Raw genomic sequence first — 21,600 nt, 5'->3', positions numbered from 1 at the left:
CATTGATGGAGTGTAGGATTATTAGATGATAGCAAAAAAAAAAAAAAAGGGAAAAGAGCCAACTCGTTGGAAAAGACTCTGATGCTAGGAAAGATTGAGGACAAAAGCAGAAAGAGGCAGCAGAGGATGAGATGGCTTCACTGACTCAATGGACATGGGTTTGAGCAAACCCCAGGAGATAGTGAAGGACAGGAGCCTGGCATGCTGCAGTCCATGGGGTCACAAAGAGTCTGACACAACTGAGTGGTTGAACAACAACAAAAAAAAGGTGGGGGGTAGTTCTAAGAAATGCTCCTCCAAACTGCAGGTACCAATTTTGCTTGAAATTAATTTTATATAACACAGAATTTTCCATTTGAGAATCCCCCACCTTTCACGCCACCCCACTTCACTTCACTCCTTCCCAATGTCTCGAAGACAGTTGGACAGGAGCTTCAGAGGGCAGGGACCCTGCCCATCAGGCGCCCACTGCTTCTCTGGTGTCCTAGAAAAGCCCATGAAGTCATTCTTAAAGGAACACACACATGAAGGTGTGGTTCAATCAATGGCTGAGCCAAGTCCATCTGGCCCAGGGCCACTGAGGCGAGGGGAAGTGGGAAGGGTCGGGACCACCAATGAGAGAGTGACATCACCACCTCGTCTGAGCAAATCGGAACAGGAGGTGTTAGGGGGGCAGGTTCTGGGGCCCCTGGGGCCTTCGGGGTCCTGGCTGCTCTACCAGGAGGCTGGGCGGCCTCACCTTTGAAACAGGCTGCCAAACTGGAGGATGTGAGCAGCGGCCAGCACGCCCAGCACGTCATCTAGGCATATCTTCACCTCATGCATGTAGAGGTTCTTCAGGGCTGTGGCGAAGGCTGGGGAGACAGCATCCAAGGGCCAGCCGTCAGCCTGGGGGCTCTGCAGCCCCATGTCCCCCATGTCCAGGCGCCCCCTGCCCTCCACCCTTCACCACCAGCGTGCTAGAAGAGTGTCCCGAATTGGGGACGGGCAAGATGCAGCAGACAGAACGCACCCGCTCCGACCTGGGTGCAGACGCTGCCCAGGCTCCCAGCCCCCAAAGCAGTTGAGGATGAAGCTAAAGAAAACAGGGCTCTTATGAAAAATCTTGTGTGAGTCTGGGCCTTGGGGCTTCTGTCCTAACCTGGGGGGTCCGCGGCCTGGACAGGGTTGTGGTCACCACCCAACATGTGTGCAAGGAGGCACGCTTTGTTTTCTTTGGACATACTTAACAGCAGGTTGTCCTCAGATTGTCCGACTCTCTGTGACCCCATGGACTGTAGCCTACCAGCCTCCTCCGTCCATGGGATGTTCCAGGCAAGAGTACTGGAGTGGGTTGATTGTCATTTCCTTCTCCAGACGATCTTCCTGACCCAGCGATCAAACCCCGGTCTCCCACATTGCAGTCAGACGCTTTACTGTCTGAGCTATCAAGGAAGCCTTCCTCAGTCTGGGGTCTTCGAAAAGGTTAAGGACCCCTGGGAAGAGCCAGGATAATGTGCTAGCCCCCAGTTAGGGGCAGACGGACCCGGCTTATTCCAAGTCCTGCCTGATCCCAAATAGTGCTGGAGTGAGTTCCGGGCACTCAGAGGACAACCAGGCCCATCGAGGCTGGACAATTTCCTGAAGGCACGTGACGGCAGGTTGTATTCACGCCTGTCAGCAGGTATTTCTAAGTGGCCAGGATGGGAGGGGGAGAGGCTGAGCCCAAGGAAGCCCTCTGGGCTGCTGGAAGGCAGCAGGAAGGGGCCCTGGGGGGAATGGTGGGGGGGGGGGCTGGGAGGGCAGGGGGGCGATGCCCAGGGCAAGGGTGGGCCTGAGAGCGCTGCCTGGGCGCCAAGGCCCGGAAGGGCAGTGACATCGTCCCTCCCAGGTCCATCTGGGAAGCCTGCCTCGGCCTCTTTACAAGGATGAGCACCTCTCTTTAGCACAATTCCCCACTTCTTTCGTTTCCCCACGTTGGCCCCGCCTCCTGCCCCATCTCCTGCGCCTCCAAGCTGTTTACTAAGGAGGCGCTGAGCACTGTGCGCCTCCAGTTTGTGGCGTTTCGTTTGCTTTCCAAACCTGAGAGGGCTGCTTGTTCAATGACCTTCTCAGAATGCCAGGACAGGGGCACGTTACCTTCTCTGGTGACCAGAGGGTCATTGATCTTCAAGGAGAGGATCATCTTCTTCACGGGGCGCTGTTCTCGGCTCCTGCCAGGCTGCTGGGCTAGGGAGAGAAACGGGACCAGGGTGCACAGGTGTGACAGCCACAGTGCAAGGCACAGCGTGAGGCTGCAGGACCGAGAGCACAGCCTTGACCTTGGCGTGGATCACGCTGTGCTTTGCTTATCTTTATTTGCTTGTTTAATTTAGTGAATGCATGGTTGAAATGATTATTTATTTTGAAATAGTTGAAGACTCGTAAGAAGTTGCAGTTTTCATTCCAATCCCAAAGAAAGGCAATGCCAAAGCATGCTCAAACTACCGCACAATTGCACTCATCTCACACGCTAGTAAAGTAATGCTCAAAATTCTCCAAGCCAGGCTTCATCAATATGTGAACCGTGAACTTCCTGATGTTCAAGCTGGTTTTAGAAAAGGCAGAGGAACCAGAGATCAAATTGCCAACATCTGCTGGATCATCAAAAAAGCAAGAGAGTTCCAGAAAAACATGTATTTCTGCTTTATTGACTATGCCAAAGCCTTTGACTGTGTGGATCACAATAAACTGTGGAAAATTCTGAAAGAGATGGGAATACCAGACCACCTGATCTGCCTCTTGAGAAATCTGTATGTAGGTCAGGAAGCACCAGTTATAACTGGACATGGAACAACAGACTGGTTCCAAACAGGAAAAGGAGTACATTAAGTCTGTATATTGTCACCCTGCTTATTTAACTTATATGCAGAGTACATCATAAGAAACGCTGGGCTGGAAGAAGCACAAGCTGGAATCAAGATTGCCAGGAGAAATCTCAGTAACCTCAGATATGCAGATGACACCACCCTTATGGCAGAAAGTGAAGAGGAACTCAAAAGCCTCTTGATGAAAGTGAAAGTGGAGAGTGAAAAAGTTGGCTTAAAGCTCAACATTCAGAAAACGAAGATCATGGCATCTGGTCCCATCACTTCATGGGAAATAGAAGGGGAAACAGTGGAAACAGTGTCAGACTTTATTTTTTTGGGCTCCAAAATCACTGCAGATGGTGACTGCAGCCATGAAATTAAAAGACACTTACTCCTTGGAAGGAAAGTTATGACCAACCTAGATAGCATATTCAAAAGCAGAGAAATTACTTTGCCAACAAAGGTCCGTCTAGTCAAGGCTACGGTTTTTCCTGTGGTCATGTATGGATGTGAGAATTGGACTGTGAAGAAGGCTGAGTGCTGAAGAATTGATGCTTTTGAACTGTGGTGTTGGAGAAAACTCTTGAGAGTCCCTTGGACTGCAAGGAGATCCAACCAGTCCATTCTGAAGGAGATCAGCCCTGGGATTTCTTTGGAAGGAATGATGCTAAAGCTGAAACTCCAGTATTTTGGCCACCTCATGCAAAGAGTTGACTCATTGGAAAAGACTCTGATGCTGGGAGGCATTGGGGGCAGGAGGAGAAGGGGACGACAGAGGATGAGATGGCTGGATGGCATCACTGATTCGATGGACGTGAGTCTGGGTGAACTCCGGGAGTTGGTGATGGACAGGGAGGCCTGGCGTGCTGCGATTCATGGGGTCGCAAAGAGTCAGACACGACTGAGCGACTGAACTGAACTGAATCATGTCCCCATGGGCCAACTTTTCCCAATGATCGGACACAACTACTGTGACTCTCAAAGCTGGGACACTGACGGTCACACTGACACCAGCCCTTCCCCTTCCCTCCCTCTTTCTCTCATTAGGCTGTGAGCAGCCTGAGGGCTTCTCAGGTGGCTTAGTGGTAAAGATTCCCCTTCAATAGAGGAAGCACAGAGACACAGGTTCAATCCCTGGGTTGGGAAGATTCTCTGGAGGAGGAAATGGCAACCCACTCCAGTATTCTTGGCTGGTGAATTCCATGGACAGAGTTGCCTAGCGGGCTAGAGTCCATAGGATTGCAAAGAGTCTGACAGGGCCGAAGTGACTTAACACGCATGCACGCGCTGAAAATCTTGGAAACAAGAGTCCCAGGGCCGGACACGACTGGTGGTGCTTGCAGGGGAGACGCTGAGAAGTTGCGACAGTTCGGCCACTGAAGTCTCATTCCCGCACCTGCCTGATGTCCCCCAGCCGGGCCCAGCCTCTAGCACGGGGCTGCAATTAGAACAGCTGCCTTAGGAGGGCCCCATCCTTCAAGTGAGCCTATTCTATGTCTTCTGTGTGTGTGGTTTTTTGGCCGTACCACGTGACATGTGGGACCCTTAGTTCCCTAACCAGGGATTGGGCCTGTGCCGCTGCAGTGGATGCGTGGAGTCTCAACCACTGGACCGCCAGGGAGGCCCCAACGGACACCACTCTAGATTACTAAAGGCCTTAACGGTAGCACTGTTTTCCCCTTCCAAATTCTCTTGACTTTCCGAACTACAATGAGACATCACCTCACACCAGCCAGAATGGCTATAGCAAAACAATACGTGCTGGAAGGGGTGTGGGGAGAAGGGGACTCTCCTACGCTGCTGGTGGGAATGTAAATTGGTACCTCCACTATGGAGGCTCCTTAACTAAAAATAGAGTTGTTTCTTATTTTTAGAGTTTTTACAAATACCATATGACCCTCCAGTCCCACTCTTGGGCATACATCCGGAGGAGAACATGAGCTGAAACGATCCGTGCACGCCAATGCTCACTGCAGCAGTGTTGATAAGAGCTGAGGCGCTGCAGCAAAACCTAAATGTCCATCGACAGAGGAACGGGTAAAGATGTGGCGCATGTATACAATGGAACATTACTCGGCCCTTAAAAAGAGTGGGAAAATGCCATGTGAAGCATCATGCATGGACCTAGAGAGTATCACACTGAGTGAAGTAAGTCAGACAGAGAGGAAGAAGTATCTTAAGGCATCCCTTATATGTGGAATCTAGAAAGAAATGATACAAATGAACTTACTTACAAAACGGAAAGATTCACAGACTTATGGTTGCTGGGGGAAAGGGGTAGTTAGGGAGTTTGGGATGGACATGTACACACTGCTATATTCAAAATGGATAACCAACAAGGACCTACCGCACAGCACAGGGAACTCTGCTTAGTGTTATGTGGCAGCCTGGATAGGAGGGGAAGTTTGGGGGAGAATAGGAAAAAAAACACAAATTCTCTTGATTTTCAAGGCACCCACTGTCTGGACCTCCACAGCCTTTCACTGGTTTCCCAGGAAGAGCTGTGACCTGGGCACAGGGGCCATGGGCAAAGAGCTTGGTGTCACTTTGAAGACAGTGGGACAAACGCCTAGGAAGAGCAAAGAAGATTCTGAGGCAGTGTGAAGCTCGTTACCGTTCTGTGGGAATGCCGCAGCCTGCTCTGGGCTCCCAGCTTGGCCGGGAAGGGCTGAGTCAGAGGCTCCGTGGCCGGGAAGATTCCGGCAGGCGGCCAGGTTCCTCCTCCTGGCTCAGGGCAGGGCGGTGACAGAGGGCTCCGGCAGCCTATCTGGCTCTGGAATATCAGAGCTTTACTGCCACGTCCTGGAAATGTGATTCCATCCTGGCTGGCGTGCTGGCTGCCCCGCAGGCCTCGAATTTTTCCATGGCACCTGCTTATGAGGTGTCTGGAGGAGATACCACTCTATATTACCTGAGACGAAGCTGGCAAGGCTGCAGGAGAGGAACGTGTGGGACAGATAAGGGGTGACTGGGGATTACTAGGATTAAAAATCAAGAGAAAAAAGAAAGAAGTGACCTAAATAGCTCTGGGTGTGAGGTGGAATTAAGAAAAGAGAAACGAAAGGAAAAGAACAAGGAAAATTGATGGACACGTGTAAACCTCCAACCAGCACGCTTAGGGTCAAACAAGCCTCAGATGTCAAAACCATGCCCTCTTTCTAGAAAACCCATCTGCAGACTCAGCACCCACCCATATTCTCAAAGAAGTAGGCAGAGCCTCCTCCGTAGCAGGTGGAAAAGAATGTGTTCTTGTGAAAAAATACCTGACGCTTACTGAGTACTCACTCTGTGCCAGGCATTGTTCTAGAACTTTACACCTGTTCCTCCTCCACAGCGAAACACAATAGAACCATTATCCCATTTTACAGCCAAGGAGACTGAGGTTAAGTCCAGTGATGAGGTCAAACCACGAGCCTTGTTCTTAATTGTAAGGGTGATCGTGGTCCCCCAACAAGTATCCAAATGCCCATCTGGGGCCTCTCTAACCAGAGGGTCCTTGGGGCGCCCGCCCTGGGGGAGAACCCACCTTGCAGAATTTTCACTGACTCCTTCTCAGGGTTTGCGTTGCCCCGGGCCAGGCCCATCAGGTAGAGCTTGGCCAAGGTCTCGGACTGAAAAAGCTGGGGCTGGTGGAGTTCCCATTTGAAGCCAAGGCATTGGAGAATCACATCTGAAGAGGGGGAAAGAGGCTGAGCAAAAGGTGTCACAATGCCCCAACCTGAACACACTGTCTCTTTCTCCTGCATCCTCTCTGTCTGTCCTGTTACTGAGCAGACGAGTACAGCTGGCCTCTCTGGGCCTTTCAGGAACAAAGCTCCAGCCCCACGGAGCTTCCTGACAGCTAGGTGGATCCGATGGGCAGACTCACAGGGTAAGTTGCTGCTGCTGCTGCTGCTAAGTCGCTTCAGTCATGTCCGATCCTGTGCGACCCCATAGATGGCAGCCCACCAGGCTCCCCTGTCCCTGGGATTCTCCAGGCAAGAACACTGGAGTGGGTTGCCATTTCCTTCTACAATGCATGAAAGTGAAAAGTGAAAGTGATGTCGCTCAGTAGTGTCCGACTCTTCGCGACCCCATGGACTGCAGCCTACCAGGCTCCTCCGTCCACGGGATTTTCCAGGCAAGAGTACTGGAGTGGGGTGCCATTGCCTTCTCCACACAGGGTAACTTAGAAACCAATAAATGTCCACCAGGGCTGCCGACCAAGAGGGGCACATAGGCTGCCCTCCAACTCGGGGGCTGGAAGAAAAAGCTCCATGGGGCAGGGACACTGGGTGCCGCACTCTTGGAGTGGGGCTCACCTTGTCTCCCCCATTTCCGACTGAGTGACTAGCACTTTCAATTCTCTGCTTGGGGGGGATGGAGGGGGCTGTCCTGAGCACGGGAGGATGTTCAGCAGCACCTCTGGCCTTTACCCGCTGAATACCAGTAGCCAGCCTCCCACCCCAGAGTTGTGACAACCCAAGACATCTCCAGACATTGCCGAATGTCCTCTGAGGAGCAAAATTGCTGCCTGGTCCCCTGTTGAAAAAGTACTGGGCTGTCATTGTTTATTCGCTAAATCGTGTCTGACTCTTGTGTGACCCCATGGATTGCAGCCCGCCAGGCTCTTCTGTCCATAGAGATTCTCCAGACAAGAATACTGGGGTGGGTTCCCATCTCCTCCTCCAGGGGATCTTCCCAACCCAAGGATCATACTCTTGGCTTCTGCAATGGCAGGCAGATTCTTTACCTCTGAGCCACCAGTGAAGCTGGGCCGTTAGTGCCTTATTATTACCCACCAGAAAGGCAACAGCATTACAGAAAAAAGCCCATATCCCCAGAGAGCAGACTTCTCATCAGCATTGCTTTCCTCAAGGGAATGGAGGTCATCAGAAAGCCCAAGCTCATGGGGATGAAATGGGCTTACAGTGTGAAGAGGGTTCTTTATGTGGTAGCATAAATAATTTAAAAAAAAAGAAGAAGAAGAGACTTGGCTAGGAAGGCAGATGGAGGATCCAGAGATACCCAGCCAAGTGAGACAGGAGAGGCTGTGGGTAAATGGGGCTCCTAGGCTGCACTCCTGCGTTAGCACAGAGCTGCAGAGAAGGGAGCCATGCTCGGGGTGATCCCTCCAAACCCTAAGTCCCAGTGCCGGACAGGACCTGGGGTTCACCAGCCCCACCTCCTATACTTCTTGGCTTTGTTATTATTTTAACTGTGTGACCTTGGGCACCTGTTTCCTCTTCTGTTACTATCATTGTTATTCACCAGCTTTATGATGTTGTTCGGTGCTGGGAGTCAAGAACCTGGGTTTTCATCTCAAATCTTGGGTCACCCTAGGTGACAGTCTGGCTCTGCTGGATTAGAAGGAACTTTCCCCCAAGACAAGATTTCAGAGAAAGGGCAGAACTGCAGATAAAGTGTGTTCCCCGCCCCCCACTTCTGCTTTCAGGCTGGCAATGCAGGGCTGACAACACAACCCATCTGGAACTCTTTCTCCTGAGTCTGGAGACAGCCTCACAGTACTTCTCACCCCCATCCCACCCCACCATCAACCAGAATTGAAAGGTAAAAAGAAATCAATGAGCCTCCACTGGAGAGGGAGGCTGGCTCTGACCTCAGATGGTCATGCCTGGGGTGGGGTTTATCCATACAAGCTCCACCAGGGAGCTGACTGTCCAGGCCCCTCGTGGAGCTCAGTGGGACTTTCCCAGCTGGACAGACCCAGTCTGACTCCTCATCCTACTGCAGATAAGTCCTCCTGGGTGAATGCAGATGTGGACATCCAGGTCGTGACTGCTTAGAGCCCCGAGGGACCCAGAACAGCTGCCCCAGGCTGGATGAGCCTCTGCTTCATCTTCCAATCCAAAGTCTACTTAGTAAACTCGGCAGGTCTATATTCATCACGGCCATTAGCATATGAAAATGTGGTTGCCAAGCTTGATTTCATTCGTTGTGCATTTGGGAAATAATTTTGATGGCACCTATTTACATGTTGGGAATTCCCAGGTGAAATGAAATGAAGCGAAAATCATGTCCAGCTCTTTGCGATGACATGGACTATACAGTCCATGGGATTCTCCAAGCCAGAATACTGGAATGAAGCCTTTCCCTTCTCCAAGGGATATTAGTGGTAAAGAGCCCGCCTGCCAATGCAGCCATCATAAGAGATGTGGGCTCCATCCTTGGGTCAGGAAGATCCCCTGGAGTAGGAAATGGCAACCCGCTCCAGGATTCTTGCCTGGAACATTCCATGGACAGAGGAGCCTGGCAGGCTGCAGTCCACGGGATTGGAGAGTCGGACACAACTGAAGCGATTTAGCACACGTTACACGTGGGACACTGTGCAGTCAGCAAGAACAGAAACTTCCAGACTAGTGACCTGGCCACTGGTTTCCTTCCACAGAGACCACATGATGCCTCTGAGATTAGCAACACTCTGAGGAGTTCACTGGTGACAGGAACTCACCTGCCTCTCTGCTTTGGATGGTCTTGTTCTTCAAATTCTCAGGGAAAATCCTCTGAATTTGTGAAATGCATAACCTCAAGAAAAAAAAAATGCAAACAAAAAAAAATCAGGAGTTAACACTGACATTTTTCTTGATCTGCAACAAGTTATCATTCCAGTGTAAGCATCCCTAAAGCATTCCTGAACCAAACTTATCACCTCTCTCCTGTTGGGACAGTTTCCTCAGGTCCCCAGGGGTCTGCCAGTCCAACAAACTGTAAGCTCTGTCTGATGACCAGCTCAAATCACTCATTCCTGTTGTCAGTTTGTGAGCATCCTTACCACGGGCGTATGTGAGGTTGCATCTGGATGCTGAATGACACCTCTTTGGGTGAGTGTCTAAAACAAAGCCTAGCATATAGTAGGTGCTCAATAAATAACTGCTGGAGAAAGGAAGAGAGGGTTTTGCACATGTCTGGGAAATTAACTCAGCAATACTTCTGGTTAGGGTCATGCATGCCCCAATGTGTCCACCATCAAACTCAAAATCTTCCCAAGGGAGTTTCCCAGTAGCCTAGCAGCTAAGATTCTGCCGTGTTCCTGGGTTCAATCCCTTGTCAGGGAACAGATCCTGCAAGCTAAGCAGCATGGCCAAAAAGTGAAGAAGAATCCACTCTGAGCCAAACCCCAATCCTCTGCCAGGATATGGCACCACCTGCCTCCAGTTGCCCAAGCCAGTATCCTGAATGTTGTCTCACCTGATCATTTGCCCAGATCTAATGGGATGTCTTTTGAATTCATCCATATCTTCTTGGGTGAATCCTTGCCCTTGTTACTGTGACCTTCATCCAAGCCACCAGTATCTCCCCCCAGTCGCCGCCAGGTGCCAGGCATCCATCTGGTGCCCTCTGTTGCACACCGCACACTGCAGCCTGACCATCTGAAACGCCACTCTGATCTTGCCTCTCTCCTGCTGAGAATCTTCGCTGTCTCCCCCATTGCTCCCAGGGGCAAGCCAGCCTCGGTAGCGTGGCTAACCAGCTTCTGCCTGTCTCTGCAGCCTCATTTCCCTGCACTGCTTGCTCCAGCCCTTCTCAAGAGCCAGAACCCAGAGCCTCTTGCTTCCCATCTGTGGATGCATAGCTCCCTCACCTTCTCAGTGGACGAACGTCCACTCGTCCTCCAGATAAGCTTAGTGTTTGTTTCCTCTGGGGAGGCTGGGTGGGAAGCCCTCCCCACCACCCGTCCCGCGATTTCCCCATTAAAACTCCTTCTGCAGGGTCTTCTAGTCACCTATTTCCCCACACTCCCTCTGGGTTAGGCTCCGCAGCCTTTAGAGACAAAGTCGGCGTTTATTTACTGCTGCAGCCCAGTACTCTTGCCTGGAAAATCCCATGGATGGAGAAGCCTGGTGGGCTGCAGTCCATGGGGTCGCTAAGAGTCGGACATGACTGAGCGACGTCCCTTTCACTTTTCACTTTCATGCATTGGAGAAGGAAATGGCAACCCACTCCAGTGTTCTTGCCTGGAGAATCCCAGGGATGGTGGAGCCTGGTGGACTGCCATCTATGGGGTTGTGCAGAGTCGGACATGACTGAAGCGACTTAGTAGCAGCAGCAGCCCAGGCACGGCCATCATGAATGTGCTCGATAATATCAAGGATTGGGTGGTGACAAAGATAAGACTCTTTCCCCTCAACACTAGATTCGTCCCACTGGGCAAGGACAGGCAGCAAAGCTGGAGCCACACATTCACAGTCATTCCAAGACATCCAACCAGCCAAGGGACACTCGCCACAGTCCAGCCAGGGTCACCTTTGCCATGCTGTTTTCCAGTGATGCCGGAAATCTTGGTGGACCAGGGTGTCTGCAGGAGGGCTTGGGTGGGGGAGCCTGTGTCCAGAATAATATTGACCAGATGCTGCCATTTCCAAGCAGAAATGATGATTGCAAGTGACTCAGCCTCAGGAAGGCAGTGGGAACTGGACTTGTTTATCCCACAGGAGCAGGGAGACTGACCCAAGCCAGACTCCAAGCCCCTAGTGGCTTGGGTCACACATCTGGCAATAGCTGGCTAAGGTCAGGAGTTCAGCCTGTGATCTCAAAATGGAGCAACAGATTTTGGAAATGATGGGGCAATGGCCATGCACTCAACTATCCTCAACAAACATCCGAGTCATCGGTTGAGCCAGGAGACGCCAGGCAACAGAAGTAATCCCACTGCCTTTTCCTTGGCTGCTTGCCAAGATAGATCGTTTATCCCGCAGGCTCTGCAGCTCCTGAAGTTGAGGCTCATTTCAGGCGCATCGGAAAAACTGATGGAACACATGGCATCTGTGAGTTGTCCTCTTCACTCCGTGGGACTAAGTGGCCTGGGATGAAGTAGGATGTTGGGAACATGCTGTAAGTCTGGGACTCACTCCCAAAATGGAGAAACGAGAGAAGAAAAGGTGGGGGGACACTTTCCTGGCAGTCCAGCGGTTAAGACTTTGATTTCCAATACTGGGAGTGTGGATTCGATCCCTGGTCAGGGAGCTCAGATCCTATATGCCTTGGGGCCAAAAACCCAAAACATAAAACAGAAGCAATATTGTAACAAATTCAATGAAGTGAAGTGGAAGTCACTAAGTTGTGTTGGACTCTTTTGCTACCCCATGGACTGTAGCCTGCCAGGCTCCTCTGTCCACCGGGATTCTCCAGGCAAGAATATTGGAGTGGGTTGCCATGCCCTCCTCCAGGGGATCTTCCCAATCCAGGGATCGAGCCCAGGTCTTCCGCATTGCAGGCAGATTCTTTACCAACTGAGCCACCAGGGAAGCCCAAGAATACTGGAGTGAGTGGGTAGCCTACCCTTTCTCCAGGGGATCTTCCTGACCCAGGGATCAAACCAGGGTCTCCTGCATTGCAGGCAGATTCTTTGCCAACTGAGCTACCAGGGAAGCTCTAACAAATTCAATAAAAGACTAAAAAGAGAGAGAGAAGAAAAGAGGAAGGTCTATTAAGTTTCTCAAAGATAAAAAGACTTCCTGCAGCAGACCACCCAAAGGGCTTCTGACTTGATACCTTTGACATGCAAAAATGAAGGGGAGTGAGTGTTAGTAGCTCAGTTGAGTTCAACTCTCTGTGACCCCATGGACTGTAGCCTGCCAGGCTCCTCTGTCCTTGGAATTCTCCAGGCAAGAATACTGGAGTGGGTTGCCATTTCCTTCTCCAGGGGATCTTCAACATGCAAAACTCCAATTTAATTTTCTGGGAAGAGTCATGCAGACCTTGGACCCACCTCTGGGACTCAGTGCTTCCCTTCCTAAGAGGGAAATGGGGACCACGTGGTGGTCGCTAGGGGCATAAAAAGGCTGATTCTTGGTACACTTGGCGCTGAGCACTCAGTTCTCCTATCAGTGCTACCCCACGGATCATGGTCTCTGGTCCACCTCTCCCAGAACTGCTCTCTGATAAAAACCGATGGGTCCCTTTATATCCTTGGCTCTTAGACTGGCCTCTTCGCACTCTCAGAGTGGACTCGGCACTGAGATCAGAATGGGAGGAGACATGAGGCAGGATCACCTTTTCCCAGTGTCCAAGCCCCCTAAGCCTCCGGGGAGAGGTCCTTCCTCAGCCGTACTTCTTCATCCTGGATCTCTGGGTTCAGATGTTAGCTGTGTCCATACATGCCAAAGAACCCCAGGGACACTGCATGACACGTGTTAATTGGGTGTTTATTTCCCAGACTCCGTTCTAAACTCTCAATGAATTATGTTGCATAAATTCCCACGACAACCCTGTAAGAGAGCATCCCCAATTTGCAAATAAAGAAACTAAGACACAAAGAGGTTAGGCTGTTGGCAAGGAGCCTCATCTCTCAGGTTCCTTCTCCCCGCAGTCCACACCCCAGTCCCAGTGGAAGGAACCATGACGAAGACCCAGAAGAGACAGAGAGATGGAGTTGTTGGCATCTCTGAGTGCTGGAGCCAAAAGCTCATTGTATCACAGAAACCCACAGACACAACCACAAGTACTGACCAGCTGGGCAGAACCCAGGGCATTGACCTATGAGAGGCACAATTACGTTTCTGAAATAAATGCGAAGCTGGGAGCTAGTTAACTCAGCTTTCCACTGCCAGTGATCTGCTTTACAGAACTAGCGAAATACGGATTGATCCAGCGCCTGTCAAAGTCAACTGCGCCCCCAAGTGGGAGAAGCAACAATAACAGCATCGGACAATAACAGCATCGGCGCCGAGAACAGGCTTGCTGGAGGGGGCGGCCCGAGGGCTAGAGGGTAAGTGCCCAAGGACGTGTGTGTCGTGAGTACCGTTCAGGACTCCACCCTCCCCGTATCGATCCTGTTAGCTGACAAGTCTGAACGTGCAGAAGGGTTACCAGAATAAGTCCTTTATTTTATTACCTAAATTAAACAAAATCTTTGTTTAGGCTCTCCAAGTTTATGTTTCCCACGACCACATGGAATAAATCCCCACTGCGGAAATAAAGAAGGTGCAATTTTGTGTGGAATAAATCCCCCCTGCAGAAATAAAGAAGGTGAAATTTTGTGTTTGTTAAAGAAAAGCAGTTCCTCCCACACTGTAGTGGACTGCATCCATGGCCCCAAATACACAGCCTTTTCCTGCATGAACTCCAAAGTGTCTTTCCTGCCCCTTGACTTTGATTTTGATCGTGTGACTTGCCTTGGCTGATGGGATGTTAGCGGACATAAGGTGGCTGAAGGTTTGAACAGCACAGGTGCAGCTGGGCTTGCCCTCTTACCCTCTGCTGTCACCACGACAAGGACATGCCCAGGCTAGTTGACTGTCTCAGGAAGACGACAAGGGGCTAATGGAGCAGATGAAATTCGCAGTTGAGCTGAGTCTATGTGGACTAAGCACCTAGGTGCTCTAGGCCTAGGTGATCGCCTAGGTGGGACACCAGTCATTGGCTGATAGCACAGGGCTGACATTCCCCCAAATCGAGTGGCCAGGATTAGTACTTAAAACTGCTGCTCAGGCTATAAAGATACATCTCTATTCACTGAGCATCTAACCATTTGCCAGAAACAACACTGATCATTTTCAGTATACCATCTGATTTAATCCTCCAGGTTGCTCTTCAAGTGTGTGCTGGTTGTTCAGTTGTGTCTGACTCTTTGTGACCCCATGGATTGTGGCCCTCCAGGGTCCTCTGTCCAGGGAATTCTCCAGGCAAGAATACTGGAGTGGGTGGCCATTCCCTTCTCTAGGAGATCTTTCCGACCCAGGGATCGAACTCATGTCTCCTGCATTGCAGGCGGATTCTTTACCATCTGAGCCACCGGGGAAGCCTTAAATCTACAACTCTTCCAGGGAAATGATATTATCACCATTTCACAGATGAGGAAACTGAAGCTCAAGGAGGTTAAGCCGCTGGCTGAAGGTCACAGAAACAGTGAATGGAGGAGAAGGAACTTCCACCCTGTCAAATAAGACTGCTGTGGTGATGGTCGTGGTGAAGAGCCCGCCCGCCAGCGCAGGAGACATAGGTGTGCATTCAGTGCCTGGGCCGGGAAGGCCCCTGGAGGCGGGCAGGGCAGCCCACTCCAGTATTCTTGTCTGGAGAATCCCACAGACAGGGGAGCCTGGAGGGCTACAGTCCATAGCGTTGCCAAGAGCTGGACACAACTGAAGCAGCTTAGCATAGCACCATAGTCCTAAAGCCCAGCACCAATGGCCATCACCCCAAGGCCACCACTCCCAGCTTAGCTCAGCGATTTCGCAAACCGAGTCCCAAAGACCTCTGCCCCTGTGGCCCAGTCACCCTCCTCAGGTTTCTGGATCAGTTTGCCTATATTCTCAGGCCCAGCTCAAGCTCCTGGCCCTGGCACTAAGGAACACAACAAACTTTGGCAAAAATCCTAAGATTTCTTCAGGGCTCTAACCAAACAAATTATAAAATAAATTCAAAATTGTTTAAGGCCATGAGTAGCCAGTGCCAAAAATAGCAACTCATAGCATTCAACTTTTTTTTTTTTTTTTAAGCTGGGATCATCCGAGAATTTGGAGACCAAATCCAGATGGGTTTCGGTTTATTCACGTGTGCAGTACTATCATCTGTGGGGTGGGGGGCAACAGAGAGAGGCTGGCTGGTGGGTCTAGAAAGAGAAGACGTGGCTACTTGCTCAGCAAACGTGGAACCAGGAGCTCTTCTGGGCCAGGTGCTGCCCAGGCACAGCCCACGCTCAGGTAGATCAGACTGAGTGCTCACAAGGCAGATGCCGCCGGTCCAAGGAAGTAGCGGCAGCCAGGCAGGTCCAAAGGGCCAAGGAAATGAAGTGTTCCTTTGGCAAAGGGGTCCAGCTCTGCTTCCCCAGGAGAGGCAGGAAAGAACTTGTAACCTGGAGAAGTGATGCTCCAAGCCGTCTGCTTAGAACACTCTGGGAGGGACCAGGGAACCTGCTTCTCCCCCTGCTGGACATGCATGTTCCTGGGGAAGGGAGTTCAACTCTGAGCAGGGCCATCTCGCTATGTTTCTCAACAATCCAACTGATAAACTGAGAATCCTCTTAGGGTCCAAAGTTCACAGTACAAAGGAAAATCTGGGGGAAAAAATTCTCCGTTTCTCTGAAGTTTTATCACCACCCACAGACGTTCTCAAAGAAAGTTGTCACCCTGACCCTGTCCATCCTTAAGGGCTGGTCCCAAAGGCAGCCTTTTTGCAAATACCCAGGACAGCCCATCTGCCCAACCAGTGTGGCCCAAGTACTGGACACTTCCCAGAAGGGCAGTTCACCCTGCCGTCGGCCTTTGAGCTTCCTACCTGCCTGGGTTCTTCAGAACTTCATCAAAGTCTATGCTGGCAGCCTTGCACATCTGGGAGAGCCCCAGCAGGTCTCCCGAGAAAGGCTGTCTGGGGAAACGCCACCGATTGGTTGAGCCAGCAATTCGGCGTTCCAGCCGGGGTTTCTGCTGCTTAGGAAGCAAAGAAAGAGAGAACGTCTTTTTTTTTCAACCTCTCATAAATACCAGATTTTCCAAACTGTACAGCAGAAAGGAAGTTTAAGACAAATTTTAAAGAGCTGGTTAATTTTCAAAGTTGGCCAATATTTCTCCAGAGTCACATTCTCAAGGCAAATCTATTGCATTTAGGAAACAAAAGACTTTAAGCCACAAAGTAATCTGGAATTTAGCATCTGGGGCAGGAGGTACCAGGGAGAAAGATACCAAACTTAGGAGATCTGGGGCAGAGACTTTTTGTTTTTTTAATTGCACTAAAATAAACAAAACGTCTATTTTTTTTTTTTTTTTAATGCTGAAGCTCCAATACTTTGGCCACCTGATGCAAAGAACTGACTCACTGGAAAAGACCCTGACGCTGGGAAAGATTGAAGGCCATTTCTCTGGACTTTTATCACCACCCACAGACGTTCTCAAAGGAAGAAGAAGGGGATGACAGAGGATGAGATGGTTGGATGGCATCACCAACTTGATGGACGTGAGTTTGAGCAAACTTCCGGAGTTGGTGATAGACAGGAAAGACTGGTATGCTGCAGTCTATGGGGTTGAAAAGAGTCAGACATGACTGAGCGACTGAACTGAACTGAACTGTGACTTACCTGGTAAAGAATCTGCCTGCAATGCGGGAGACCTGGTTTGGATCCCTGGTTGGGAAGATCCCTGGAGAAGGAAAAGGCTACCCACTCCAGTATTCTGGCCTAGAGAATTCCATGGACATCCATGGGGTCGCAAAGAGTTGGACACGACTGAGCGACTTTCACTCACAATCATGACAACTATGCATTCAGACGATGCAGAACGTTGTCATTACTGCAGAAGCAGGCTTTCTGCTTATCGAGTCATCCCCTAATTCCCCCCTCTCCCACTCCCTGGAAACCACTCATCTGCATTCTGTCTCTATGGATTTCTTGAAATGTATATAAATGGAATCCTATAATAGTGGCCTTTTATGTCTGGTTTTTTCCCTCGGCATGTTTCAAGGTTCAGCCATGTGCCAGAATTTCACTCCTTTTGACACTCCATTGTGTGGACAGACCACCGTTTGCTTATCCATTCATTGGCTGATAGAAGGATACTTGGATTCTTACAACCTTCTGGCCGCTGGCAATAGTGCTGTGAACATTCATGTATGCGTTTCTGTTTGAACACCTGTTTTCAGTTCTTTGGGTATCACCCCAGGACCGGAACAGCTGTGTCACTGGGCAGAGACTTTTCCTTAGACATCTTCTTGAGGGTCTAGGATTCAGCAATTTCCTTAAGGAAGCCGTCCAATAATGCATGGATGTAAAACCTCAGGTGTGGTGGCTCAAGGAAACTTATCCAGGACAACTGCACCACGAGAGACCCATAGGAATGGGTGAAATTGATTCTAAGCCACACCAGGTACCAGCAAGGTGGTGGGGAGGCAACAGACCGCGAAACGGAGGATCTGAGTTCAAGTCTTGTTTCTGCCATGAACTAGTTGTGTGACCTTGGGCAAAGCATTTGCTCTTTTCATCCTCTTAGGCCTCATAGGTTAAATGGGAATAATGCCAATGATAATGAGGATGAAGGTGAGTATGAACCATGAGGATGAGGATGCTGTTAAAATGATAAAAGTTTGGGAATTCTGCTTTAGTATAGAGCCTGGATGGAGAAGGTAATGGCACCCCACTCCAGTACTCTTGGCTGGAAAATCCCATGGACAGAGGAACCTGGTAGGCTGCAGTCCACGGGGTCGCTAAGAGTTGGACACAACTGAGCGACTTCATTTTCACTTTTCACTTTCATGCATTGGAGAAGGAAATGGCAACCCACTCCAGTGTTCTTGCCTGGAGAATCCCAGGGACGGGGGACCCTGGTGGGCTGTCATCTCTGGGGTTGCACAGAGTCGGACATGACTGAATCGACTTAGCAGCATAGAGCCTGGAATATGGTGGGTGGTTGTGGAGTCTGAATCTAGATACAGACTGAAGTGTGAACAGTGGTCTCTGACAGTGGGGCTCCAAACACATGCCTCCCCGACCCCCGCCGCCAGCAGAGTCAGCCAATAAAGCCTGAGGTCCCTGGGGGTGTGGGACCATCCCCTTGTGGGAACCCAGTGGCACACCTGTCACCCGGCACTTCTGTTCCTCACCATCGCCTGCCCTCCTGTGAAACTGAGCTGCTTACCGGATTCAGCATTTTCATGAAGGATCCCGGAGATTGCACAAAAGAGAAGCACCTGGAAGATGAAAGAGGTAAATTTTAAATTTTCAAAAAACTTCCAAAGGGTGTTTTCAAAACATTATGGAGGAGATTGGCTCAAAGAATCTTTATTTTGCCACAAAAGGAATGAGTAAGCCTCAAATGTGAGTGAGTGATCAAATCAAGTGAAAATCTAATTTTTGAAGGTACATTAGTAGAAAGATGATTCTCTGCTATTGTGCTGGGAAAGTGGCTCAGATAAAGCAAACTAGGAGCTAATCCACAATTTTCCACTCTTTACCCAGGTGATGGGAACCGATGGAGACCTATATGTGGACTGATCATGTAACCTGTCATTCAGATCAGGGCACTAAAAAGGGTGATATTAACAGTTACGTCTGGACAGTATATGTTGGCCAGCACTGTCCTGGAGCATTAGACTGGAAATAAAGTGCACACTGGGGGGAAGGATAGTGGGGAAGAGATAGGGAGTTTGGGAAGATCACATACACACTGGTATAATTAAAATGGATAACCAGCAAGGACCTACTGTTTAACCCAGGGAACTCTACTCAACCCTATTTGGCAGCCTGGATGGGAGTAGGGTTGGGGAAGAATGGATACATGTATCTGTATGGCCAAGTCCCTTCCCTGTTTATCTGAAACTATCACAACATTGTTAATCAGCAATACAAAATAAAGCATCTTTTTAAAAAGAAATAAAATGCACAGTGAGTGTAATGTGCTTGAATCATCCCCAAACCACCACCCCAGTCCATGGAAAAACTGTCTTCCATGAAACTGGTCCTTAAGGCCAAAAAGGCTGGGGACCGCCGCCTTAATGGGTTTTGAGGGTCAGTTCCTGGGTCACTCTAATCGGCAGGAGCTACCTGCGAGGGTGCCTGAGCTCTCAGACCCCTCCTGCCTCCCAGCCCAGACCCCCCGAAGCCCTCCTCTGCCAGCTGACCACATGGAACTGAGTCCAAGCAGTGCCCATCACTCGGGATGTCCTCTGTCTCCAACACAGATGGAAGTACCAGCAGTACCTGCTGTCCTGAGGCTCCTTGGCCCCCGAGGGTGTGCTGACGGAGGAGCTAGCGGAGCGGAGGCACTCTTGTTACGTCGGTCTCTGAACGACAGGACAGCTGATGGCCCTTCACCTTCTGGGGCTGAATGCTTGGAGTGCTCATGACACGCGGGGCTCACTGTTTTCTTCCTGAGGGCAAGGAGCTTTGGCAGGGGAGCCGGCCTTTGGTTTCCTCCGGTCTTTGTGGGCACCATGGCAACATCAAGGAAGGTTCTGAGCACTTCCTGTTCTCGGCTCAGTCCTCTTGCAGGCTGGGGGGCTGTGGGAGGGATGCAGTCTTACAGAGACCAACTGGGGTGCCACCGACCTCCACCTCAATCGCCCTCCTTAGGCGTGCAATGTCATTACTGTTTCTATGTAGTGCCAGGCTTCTTACAGTGCCTGGGGGAACACAATACTTTAAAAGGGGCCCACAGTAAGAACCAACCCCCAAATCCTCAGGCCTCATCTGTAACATAAGATTAGACTAAATGGTAACGATGACCCTGTAAGCGAGACAGCAAAAGAGGCACAGATGTAAAGAACAGACTTTTGGACTCTGTGGGAGAAGGTGAGGGTAGGATGATTCGAAAGAATAGCATTGAAACATGTATATTATCATATGTGAAACAGATCGCCAGTCCAGGTTCGATGCATGAGACAGGGTGCTCAGGGCTGGTGCACTGGGATGACCCTGAGGGATGGGATGGGGAGGGAGGCGGGAGGGGGGTTCAGGATGGGGAACACATGTACAGCCATGGCTGATTCACGTCAATGTATGGCAAAACCACTATAATATTGCAAAGTAATCAGCCTCCAATTAAAATTTCAAAAAAAAGATTAGACTAGAAGGTTCTCATATTGCTCCCAGCCTTGACACTCTGGGGAGCTCCTTTCCTAGCTCTAGTATCCAGAAATGCTGACAGAAATATTTAAACAAAAATTGGAGAGTTTTATATTATTCAACAGAGAAGGCAATGGCAACCCACTCCAGTACTCTTGCCTAGAAAATCCCATGTACAGAGGAGCCTGGTGGGCTGCAGTCCATGGGTCGCCAAGAGTCAGACACGACTGAGTGACTTCACTTTCACTTTTCACTTTCATGCATTGGAGAAGGAAATGGCAACCCACTCCAGTGTTCTTGCCTGGAGAAACCCAGGGATGGGGGAGCCTCATGGGTTGCCATCTATGGGGTCGCACAGAGTCGGACCCGACTGAAGTGACTTAGCAGCAGCATATTATTCAAAGCTGTGCCTATGACTTACTTTGCTGGTAGATGTTTAATCTGCTCTCTGAGAACTGTCTAAAAGTCGGGGACAAGGCTGAGACCCTTTCATTGCAGGGGTCAAAGTGGAATCTCACAGTGTTCTCGGTGCCTTGGTCTGTGAAGCCTGTGAGGCGGGGAGGTGGGACCCTCCTCTATCACACCTGTGAAGCCTCGCCCATCGAAGTCCTGGACCTCCACCCCAGGGCTCATTGAAACGCCAACAGTAAAAGGGGCCTGGAGTCGGTGCAGCTCATTAAGGCCTGAGGGTCTTCAAGCACAGCCTCTTCTAAGTCACATAAATTATACAGCAAGATAGGAGAGTAGCTACTCTGCTGCTGCTGCTGCTGCTGCTGCTGCTAAGTCGCTTCAGTTGTGTCCGACTCTGTGCGACCCCATAGATGGCAGCCCACCAGACTCCCCCGTCCCTGGGATTCTCCAGGCAAGAACACTGGAGTGGGCTGCCATTTCCTTCTCCAATGCATGAAAGCGAAAAGTGAAAGTGAAGTCACCCAGTCATGTCCGACTCTTCACGATCCCATGGACTATACAGCCCACCAGGCTCCTCCATCCATGGGATTTTCCAGGCAAGAGTACTGGAGCGGGGTGCCATTGCCTTCTCCAGTAGCTACTCTACCTACTGGTAACTGTGCCCTAGAAACTATAACACATTTGATCAAGGAGAGGCATCTCCAAATGTACTTCCCTCCTCGACCTCAGATCTGTGGTTCTACCCCCCTGAAACCTACTTCCTGCTGTGCAGTCGGTGACAGAGGAGTGTCCGCTGGGGGCTTACCTACCCCTGTGTCCCCCCAGAGCCCAGCACCAAACTCGGCCCCTGGAACATGCTCAACAAACATCTCA

At 50.4% G+C, this 21,600-nt stretch overlaps 1 protein-coding gene across 1 annotated transcript in view; it reads right to left on the bottom strand.

Moving 5' to 3' along the window:
- Window positions 1-20,052, bottom strand: part of BTBD16 (BTB domain containing 16) — a 57,515-nt gene extending 37,463 nt beyond the window's left edge. The window contains exons 1-7 of the mRNA XM_006046030.4: window positions 19,453-20,052; window positions 18,392-18,443; window positions 16,044-16,192; window positions 9,280-9,353; window positions 6,355-6,498; window positions 2,119-2,208; window positions 740-854 (exon numbers count right to left, since the gene is read on the bottom strand). Coding sequence (XP_006046092.2) covers window positions 740-854; window positions 2,119-2,208; window positions 6,355-6,498; window positions 9,280-9,353; window positions 16,044-16,192; window positions 18,392-18,409 — 590 coding nt within the window. The 5' untranslated portion in view covers window positions 18,410-18,443; window positions 19,453-20,052. The remainder of the gene's footprint in view (window positions 1-739; window positions 855-2,118; window positions 2,209-6,354; window positions 6,499-9,279; window positions 9,354-16,043; window positions 16,193-18,391; window positions 18,444-19,452) is intronic.
- Window positions 20,053-21,600: the final 1,548 nt, after the last annotated feature.

The sequence above is a fragment of the Bubalus bubalis genome, chromosome 23, assembly GCF_019923935.1.
Source record: "Bubalus bubalis isolate 160015118507 breed Murrah chromosome 23, NDDB_SH_1, whole genome shotgun sequence".
NCBI classification, from domain to species: Eukaryota; Metazoa; Chordata; class Mammalia; order Artiodactyla; family Bovidae; genus Bubalus; species Bubalus bubalis.
The sequence above is the reverse complement of the archived record's forward strand: the minus strand, read 5'-3'. Positions and strand labels throughout refer to the sequence as shown.